The sequence below is a fragment of the Lepidothrix coronata genome, unplaced genomic scaffold, assembly GCF_001604755.1.
Source record: "Lepidothrix coronata isolate B3197 unplaced genomic scaffold, Lepidothrix_coronata-1.0 Scaffold73, whole genome shotgun sequence".
In the NCBI taxonomy this organism is placed as follows: Eukaryota; Metazoa; Chordata; class Aves; order Passeriformes; family Pipridae; genus Lepidothrix; species Lepidothrix coronata.
Window position 1 is genome coordinate 388144 of NW_016690253.1, and position 10102 is coordinate 398245.

The following is a 10102-nucleotide window of genomic DNA, read 5'->3' on the forward strand; positions in this document are numbered from 1 at the left end:
AGCTGACCTATCTATTGATAATACAAGCAGGAGATAAAGTTATGTATGCAAGATTGTACAGATAAATAATATTGTACCCAATCTATTGGCATTAGTTGCTTCAGTCTTGCATACAGTCAAAGAGAGATAATTCAGGCTTCTACAACTGTTAATATTTAATCAACAGTATTTTTAATTGTGTGTAGGTCTGCTGACCAGTGGGTGAAAGAGAGGACACACAGCTACACTTCTTTAGCACATATATCATAACAGCCACAATCATATCAAATAAGTTTTGCTATTTTCTTATCTTTCAAATGAAAATAAACTTACAAAACATGCAAATCTTGAAAGTTCTCTTTGAGTTAATTACACATTCTATAATTTTATAAAATAAGGAGGTTTTAGGTATGTGCTGCTTTAAAGCCAATCTATGTATACACGTAATTATTTACATATACACATATATTTCTATATTTTATGTACACACACGTATAATGCAAATTATCTCGTTCAGCATGAAATTTTACTAACAGAGACATTATTAACTTACAGCTGAAGAACTACAGCCCAGCATCTATTTCTAAATTAATTCAGTTCTGATAAAGGACTGATCTGTAACCAATGAAACAGTGATCATGTTTGTAACTCAGCATGGAGGTCAAGGCACACGGAATTCCACATGGGTTTCTTTTGGTACATGGAATTTGTGGGGTTCACAGCTGTCAAAATCTGGTTTTGATGATGTGCTTGACATTGTGTTTCATGTAGTACTTGGAATCAAAGGAGCTGACAGCACATAACACGGAAGCAAACCTTCCAGTGGCCTGGCTGACATTTTTCACACCGAGTTCTCTCACTTCTCAGAGCAGGTGTTGTGACTGGAGCACACACACATACCCACCTCTACTTCATCGCTTTCATTGATGTCTTTGTTATAGCCTGCAGGTGGAGGGAACCTCACATCATGGAATGGTATTTGTCTCTCTGGTTGCCAGCTACAAATAAAAACACAGTGAATGGCCTAAACATTTTCATTTTCTTCATAAACAGAAATCAGAAACATCTGCAACCCATTAATTTTACTTTTGAAACTTTGTGGACCTTCTATGCATACTAATGTGATCCAATGTATACGTAATAAGAAAAATATATCTAAGTGACCATTAAGCATCTTAAATGAAGCCCTGATGTCACCTGCAGTCTTTTCAAATCACCCAGCAGCAGTTTTTACTCTATTTACAATTAAATAGGTCTTAATACCACCATTAGAAACATAGGTTAAACATTCCATAACACATTTGGACATCTCCTTCAAAACAAGCCTGTATGTTCTTTGTCTTTGTTTCTACCACAGATTATGAAAACTTGATCAGGATTCAGTCTGAATACAGTTTCAATTTTCAGTTTCTTTAATAGAGATTGGATAAATTTGATTTATAGATTAGAAAACTGCTATTCCTCACTTATCTATACAACAATTTTCGTAATAATGCAATCTGCTAAAACTAAAATAAGACATTCGTGTGAGACAGAGACAATCATGGGACAACTGCTGACTTATTCAAACATGGGTTGTCATCATGTAAATTCAAGAACATGCTTATTTTCCCAGTTTTGTACTTAGAAGTATTTAAATCATTAAAACCATTTATACAGAAATGTCACAAAATAGTAGATACTGAACCTAATTCTAAAACAGCCAAACAGCAAGTTTAGTGTATCTAAAAAATGCTACTCAAAGTCATATTTAGGTTAATCAAATGCAAGGTTGATACTCTATCATTTGTAGGTATAACACCAGCAATACACTTACTTGTTTTCAAACGAAACTGTTATTGAATCTTCATGCACATCCTTTACAAATGCCTGTGGAGGAAACAAGGTATAATTATGGTATGCTTGTGGACATGTTAAAAAATAATTTTAAACCTCCATAACACTTTCCTTTCACAAATATTGAAACTCACAATGCAAGTGTGCTTTCAAATCAGCCTTTTTAATTTTGCAGTAGACTTACACAAAACACATCCTGAAAGCTGATAACCTCCTTGGGTTTGTGACTGCCAGCATATTGATACACAAACAGAATGCCCAAGCTATGAATACATTCTTCCTACTTTTGAGAAGTAACAGGAGAGGTTACTAAGAAACAACAAGAGCACTCTGAATAGTTTCATAAGGAAAGTTTAAAATGTTTGATTTTATAATCACATTTTTATGTATAGACAGGCATAAAAATTAAACACCTGTACTCCTTAAAAAACCCCACAGAACCTCTAAGTTCTACCTCTTCTCTCTTTTACCTCAAAACACATTTGAATATTGCATTAGGAAAACTCATCTATATCCATTTCAGCAGAGTTTTGCCCACATTTACTTCATCACAGTGATTCTGTAGTGCACAAACTTTAGATAAATGCTCCTCAGCCTTCCTTCCTTTTTCTCCTGGGCACAGATAACAGTGGTGTTGTCCCCCAGGCCACCACAGACAGAGGATAAAACTACCATTCAGCACTGACAGGGTTCCTCCTGCCTTGGACACCCAACTGACTGATGTTTGTTTGATTAGTTTTCAGCTTTAAACTCTGAACATCCCCCCCACTCCCAACTACAGAACAGCAAGAAACAGCAAAGAACTCTGGGATTTATCAATGAAAATATTTTTATTAGCCTCAAATGGTGGAGGCCACAGGTCAACCAGGGATGAAAAGATTGTGCGTTTTTTTCTTTATTTTTTAAAGCATCTCCATGAACTTCTGAAACAAACTGGTGAAGTGCTGAGTATTCCTCTGTTAGTACACATATAATATATCCTTGCATGGTAGGTAGATTAAAGCCCATGAGCAAAAGTAAGTATAAAAGTTTGTTCTACCAAATGAAATCCATCCTAGGAGATCAAACAATTCTCAGTAAATTGAAAATAAGTTAGCAGCAAATACTGTTCCTGTAGAAGAAGTAGTAAATCAAGTGTGGAACATTTTATTACCCTCACACTTCCACGTTTCCAAAACAAGAATAGATATTATCTCTTACAAGAAGGTAAAAGTTTCTTTCTCATTTGGAATCTAAAAGTTTAAAAAAAAAAAATCTTCCGGTATTTTTGCTTTATAAAGTATTCCAAAGTATTTCCCAACTTGCAGCAGTATCTCAGTATGAAAGAAGAGCAACACCTGATGGCTGACAGAGAATTCCAAGAATGGGTTTTACTAAAATTAAGCGGTACATGAGCATGAGTGTCATCACTCAGACACATTCAGCACTAATGCCACAGTGAAGAGAAGTCAAAGCAAAGCCACAATGACAACAGCAAAAAGTTACTTTACACCTTGCTCCCCCCTCAATACTCTCAAGAACAAGACTTTATTATTGCTAGCAACCAAAGGATACTTAGAACAGTCTGTAAGTATTCATAATTATTTATTTCAAAATTCTAAGATATTCCTTCAAAGGGGATTATAAGCACACCTGACACTTTTCAATGACATGATATAAAGAAGATTTAGGACCACATCTCAAGATCACGTTGATAGTAGTACAGAAATGCTTTTTACATAAAGAGGCAACAGAACTCCCCAATACTGAACATTTACCTAATGTTTCCTATTACTGTGTATTCTGTAAGAAAACTCCACAACTGGATATGCCTTTGAACCATACAGTGATAGTCCTGACTCATTTCACAACATCACACACATCACCTTCAAAAGGCTTCACCCACATTTCTTCCAATCTGTCACGTGCACCTCAGAAGCACCTATTCTTACAGATGCAGCTGAAAGAGGTGCCTTTAATTCCTGACAAATAATGTGATCACTACCAAGTATCAGGTATGGCTCCTTCATGCCACAGACTGGAAAAGGATAGGGCTGAGCATTATCAGTAATACTTGAGTATGCAAAAGCAGAAATTACTTCATAAAGCAAATTCAACAGAAATGATACCAGGAACACTTAGTAGCCTTGAGAAAAACAGGTAAGAGTAACACTAAACCATGCCCTGAGAAAGAATTTGGTAACAGTTTTCTCACATTCATAAAATGTCAAAAAAACAAATAAATCCCCTTTCCTTGTATGAAAGACATTTTGGGAGAAGTCATGAAAACACCAAAAGGTGCTCTAAACAGCACTCTGAAAAAATTCCAGGAAATGACAGAAAAATAAACAAGCAAAGCAGTTAAAAGCAAGACTACATCACATATCCAGAACTGAGAGCATCTGATCCATCTTGAGCAGAATCCCAGGGACTGCAGCAATATACCTGACTGGAGGTGATAATGCTAAAATGTACCATTAATAAGTAAACCCTGTGCCACAAATAAATTAAGCTGAAGAGTAGGCTGGACCTGTAAACAGTTCAGTAATGATGTTATCTGGATAAAACAAAAATTTGAGACACAAAGCTGGCTGAAAGCAGAGTGAACTACACTCTCCTGTTTAAGTTCTTCTTAAACAGTTCTTCCACATTCCTTTGGTTACAACCCAGGAACCTGGAGTATCCTGAACCAAGAACATCAGGATAACTGTTGACTGTACACAGACAGCATCACTACAGACACTGCCAGGGAAAAACACAAATTGACAATTTCTTATATCAAGTTCAGCAGAGTCAACCACACAAATACCTGATTTTTCACTCCATCCTGGTCAAAAAAGTTGATGTCATAACCTCGCAGCTTGTCTTTTAATTTATAGTCTTGCAAAATTAGAAAAGTTCACTGTAATAAATTTTTAATTAATTACAAAGTGAACAATGCCTTGCCAAATATCTAATTTCAAACATGTAATATATGCAACACTTCTGGGCACCTCCATGTGATATTTATGCTTAAAAACAACCAGACAAAACATATTAATGACTGTTAATAGTCATCAATATTTGGTTGTCTAATCCCATTTAACCATAGAAAGGTGGTTTTCCTTGTTTTTAAGTTTCTTCTGACATAGAAAAATATCAGAGATACAGACAATGAAAAACTGATGTGATAAGTATCACAGCATTATGTCAGTTTTCCTCCAATATAAATATTTAAACAGATCTGTAGCACATAAAATGCATTTGGACTCTCCAGCACTCTATATTTTCACGCTTCTAAGCACAAACAGGAAAGTTCTGAAACATTTCTAAGTTTTTCTTAAAAAAAATTAATATTTAAATATTAATGCCTTTGAAAAACCAAAATTAATGTTTATCAGAACTGTTTGGTTATCTCAGTTCTGTGATACATGTGAAGTTATACACAATGCTAAAAAGAAATGCAATGTTTGACACCACAAGCCAAATTCACAGACACAGGCCAGGCCAGCCCCAGATGTCAGCAGAGGCAGAGAAGAGGCTCTGATCTCACACAAAGTATCACAAAAAGTACAATAATCATTCATCAGCCTTTTCTAAATAAAGAACATAAGTTAAGCACAGAAATTCAAACATAAAGGTGCATATACATGAGTTTGAAATGCACCTCCATGAAGGGACAGAACAGTGGCTGTGATGGTTTTAGAACAGGACAGTGAAAGGATGCAACAGCTGAGATACCACTATTGCTAATATCAGAAATATCAAATAAGAGTACACAAAAAAACCTGTCAACAGAAGCACATTTTACAATGGCAAAGGTTGATCTTTCTTCTCTAATGTGGAAAAAAAAAAAATCAAATGTGATAAGTTTTTTACACCAAATTTGACTTTTAGTCACATAAACCATTTCATTTCTCTCCATGTTTCAGACATAATTAAGTAAAAAAGTTTACAATGTGGCATTTCTCAAACACATGGGCATTCACATTCTAAGAAGGGTTATCTGCTGAAGATACAGTCTAAATTTTAACAATTATTTGTTAAAAAAGTAATAATTATTGGAAACACTAACATATTTGTTATTTTTGTACTAAATGGAATAACAGACACTTCAAAGGAACAAATAAAGGCTCCAGCTGCCATGAAATTTTGCTGCTTTTTTTAAAGTCTGCTCACATCATCAGATGTGAGCATTGTCAACCATTTTAATAAAGGAAGATAATTAACTGTAAGGAGGGAAAGTAGGGAAAATATGCTTTTTAACATAAAGAAAAGCTACGTTGATACAAACGTGCATCTACTGTTAGCATAACAGTTCTGAACATGTCATACCTGTTGGAAGGAGAATGTCAAAAGGGAACTCGGTGGATAATCAAATCTGAGAAAGGCTGGACATACAAAGGAACAGAATAGGGAAAGAATAATAGTCACAGAAATGGTCACCAGGAGAGGGAAAAGGGTAGAGGCTGTTGTCCTCAGAAGGACTGAGCAGACAGGCTCACAAAGGTACACAGAGACTGGAGACACTGGCTGAGGACACGTCTGTATGGAACAGTAAAAGGAAAGAAAAGAAAAAATGGACACAGAGGGCCATGGGAGGCCAAAGGAACAGTTGCTAATAGTGAGACCTGGAGTAATAAAGGAGTAATAAAGATGAATGATTTTATCAGTTGCAGCTTCAATGGAGTTATCTATAAACCCCAGCAAACAACAGCAAAGCGCTGAAACTACTGGGATAAAAAGTGGAAAATTTTCCCAAGGTTATAGAGCAAGAAGTGGCAAAAATTGGGTTACAAACAACAGATAGATGTTAACAACAAACACCATTCCAAAACTGTCTGCCTCATAAACAGCACACTTTCCATCTTTAGCAGAGGACACAAGAGAATCACTCCCAAACTGGAAAAGAAAAATCAATTCCATGTTGGAAAGGCATCCAGCATGTCCCCTTTTAGAGGGAAATATCTAAAGCCAGTTCCAAAAAGATTAGACAAAGGCTGTCTAATAGTCCTCTGTGAATGAGATAAGAACTTCAAAACCCCATTTACTACTCCTATATAAGAAAAGACTTGTAAAGAAATGCCCTAAGAGTGCACATCTTTGAGATTTAGTTACTTGGCTGTGAGCTGCAAAAAGGCAGTTTCCTCCCCTTGGATTCACAGTCCTGGTGGTTTGTGGGATCAGACTTCACAAAATAAGTGAGGGAATCTAACATTTTTTTTCCAAGGATTCTGGGCCCAACCACATAGCAAATCATGACTAAGCATCTCCAGGTACCAGATTGTCAATTATTCCTGAATCATGCCCACTGACTGCACTGCACTTTCCATCTTAGGCAAGGAGAAAAAAAAAATAAATCATCAAAGTATGAAGTATTCACCAAGCAATACTTTAATTCCATTCAGAAAGAACTAGTCTCCACTACAGCAGTGACACCAAGACACTCCAGTACTCCGTGAAACACAGAGCACCTGACCGGTATGAAATTTTAATTCAAATCTGGGTCTGAATGCATCCTCAAACCGCCTCCTGCATTTTGTGTGGAATGCGATCCCTCTACGTGGAGGTTAGACAAGACTGGTTTACTACCCTCAGCAGGGCTTAGGTGACCATTAAGCACCAGTTTGGTACTGTCAAGATGAAGATGCTGTTGAGTACACTCAAAAATGCTCAGGTCCTCCAAGAGACCTGCAAGGAGGACATGAAAACTCAAAGAAGCAATTAGGTGCCTCCTTGTGCCACTTAGCCCCTTCCTGACTCCAACAGCCTCATACTCCTCCCCTCCACATCTCAGCATCAAGACAGAGGGGTGTTTTTCCAAAACATTTACATGTTCTGATTGAGACCTTCAGAATTATTCAAAGCCAAAGAAATCTTCACAACTTATCAGTAAACCATGAGATTGACTAAAATAAATGGTTTGCTTTTGCTTTGTTTGAAGTGCTACTGCTCTAAAATGCTTCTCAGGAGGCTCCTTAAAGAAACTTTTAAAATGAAAATAAATAAAATCATCTTGCAATTAAATTCACACTTGACATCATTGCATATTTCTTGCTATGCTGGGTCAACATTGGTTTTTTACAACCAAATTCCCCAACTGCAAAATGGGCATAAAACTCAAAAGAAAAAAATTAGATAAATTACTTTATAACAGAGTCATACTCAGACATTATGACAAAAGAAAAAACTGTTAATTAGAATGACTAGTGGAAAATTGCTGGTTGACATTGAACATTTCTGCATGAGTTTAAAGAAACTCAACAGCTTGTATTTATTTTTTTTTAGAATTATTGCATTTATCTTAAGTGTGATGCTCTATCTAGAGAGGTAATACAGGTGAAGACCAATAAATCCCTGTGCCCATTTGTCTCCTCAGATAATTTAACCAAGTCCTCTCATAGATTAAGAGGAGAAAAAAAAAACCTCCCATGTCAAAATTTCTAAAAGTTCAAAGGCAAATGTGATATGCAACTTGGAGGCAAAGTCTGTGCTATAACCTGGATACACTATCACAAATAAGCTTCCATGAACATATGCTCAAACAAAACTTTCACCTATACAACAGGAGCACAGAGCCCCATGATGCCAAAATTCAGCATAAACAATAAAAGTTATAGAAGCTTCCAATTCTCCCAAGTTTCTTCAGTCATATTTGTCACTAAAGATTGCACCATGTCATTTTTACCATCATCTCTTTCACATCATTGTGTAAATACTCTCATGGAATTTGATAAAAGCCTCATTAAATAAAAGCTGTCCTGTGCAACAAATTTATTCCTTATCTTTCTTTCTGAGCGAATACTGTACCTTTAAAACTGTAAAACTGATTTTTTGAAAGTGCTAAATTATTTAATTCCAGGAAGCCATACACAGATCTAGAACTTCAACTACAGCACTGGGAACTCACAGGATGCTTATTTACCATCCTCACTGGACTTGTACCATACATATTTTTTAAAAAAAGGTATTATTTTCAGAAAGAGATAAGATCACATATATTTTAAAAATAAGCTTTTAAGAGGTCTTTTCTCTTAGAAACACTGGGAGGTGTTGGAACTGTATCGTTTGGATATCTACCTGGCTCACCACAGGAACACCCGAGTGTGAAATTCTACCTGTTCCTTCATTGCTAACATAAATATTGGATGTCGCACAATAACTAGGCCCAATTTTTAAAGTCCCAGGAACATTTAAACCACGAGAGACTTGCAGAAACCCATCCATGGCTGCTTCTGGTGTGTTGATAACAGGCAATGATTGTAGGCCCAAACCCACCATGCTTGAATTTTATTTTCCTGCGATTAGAGTAAAACCACAAATTATACCCCTATTAACAAGCTGATTAACACAACCCAAATCATGCAAAGCCACACAACACTACACGGTATTAATAAACATAATAAGTGCTCGTTACATATGTTCAAGGCTCACTGACGGCTTTATTAAGCACAAGGGCTTGGAAATAAACATGGAACGCCTCTAAGTAGCTTCAGTAAGAAGCACATTTGATAATTAAACGTATTTAGCGACTCAGCACAGATATATTTGGCGAAGCAACGGTCTCTTTAACATCAGCAGTCACCGACCCCTGCCATGGCATCAGGAGCAGGAGTCCTCCACAGCGTTTTACCAGGAATGTGTATTGCCCAGGTCCCCCCTCCTCCCCGCCGTGCAGGCCGTGCTCCAGCAGTGCAGCTTCTCCTGCAAACCCGGACGGCCGGAGCGACTTTCCTTAAGTAGCGACAAAAGCTGAGGATTTAGCAATTAATGCCCCATCCCGGCGCTGATCCTCGCCCAGCGCCGGGGCAGGGCGGCCCGGGGCTCCCCTTCCCACAAAGGGGGGAAGGCCCGAGGCCTCCCCGCTCCGGCTCCTCACGGGCCTCGCGTCCCCTCGGCCCCGTTCGCTCCCCGCGGACACCGCGAGGGACCCGTCGCGGCCTCGCCCCTGCCCCGCTCTCCCTCCTCCTCCTTCTCCTCCTGCCCCGGGGCCTCCGCGCTCCCTCAGCGCGGGGAGGAGGAGCCGCCGCCGCCTCCTCCTCCTCCCGTGCCCGGCCGCGCTCCCTCCCCTGGGGCCCGGCCCGGCCGCGAGCCCCCGGTACCTTGTAGAAGGCCCCGTTGGAGCCCCGCACCTCCACCACCAGCTCCTCCATGTTGTGTGCGGTGCGGGAGACCCGGGCCCGGCGGCGCCGCCTCCCTTCCCTTTCTCTGTGCCGGCGCAGGAGGCGGGGGAGGAGCGGTGTGTGTGTGCGGGGCGGGGGCGCTCGGTTCACGCCGAGCCCGGGGGGGTGTGGCCGCCCGCGGGGCTGAGGAGGGGGCAGCGCAGGGG

At 38.9% G+C, this 10102-nt stretch overlaps 1 protein-coding gene across 3 annotated transcripts in view; it reads right to left on the bottom strand.

Annotated features, from left to right (window-relative positions):
• Positions 1-10079, bottom strand: part of FMR1 (fragile X mental retardation 1) — a 29814-nt gene extending 19735 nt beyond the window's left edge. Inside the window, exons 1-3 of one of the 3 annotated variants that reach the window (XM_017819251.1) lie at positions 9876-10071; positions 1796-1848; positions 884-977 (exon numbers count right to left, since the gene is read on the bottom strand). In XM_017819251.1, coding sequence (XP_017674740.1) covers positions 884-977; positions 1796-1848; positions 9876-9926 — 198 coding nt within the window. In that variant the 5' untranslated portion in view covers positions 9927-10071. Of the gene's footprint in view, positions 1-883; positions 978-1795; positions 1849-9875 lie in introns of all 3 variants that reach the window. The other 2 variants (XM_017819250.1, XM_017819249.1) reach the window with 2 other exon arrangements.
• Positions 10080-10102: the final 23 nt, after the last annotated feature.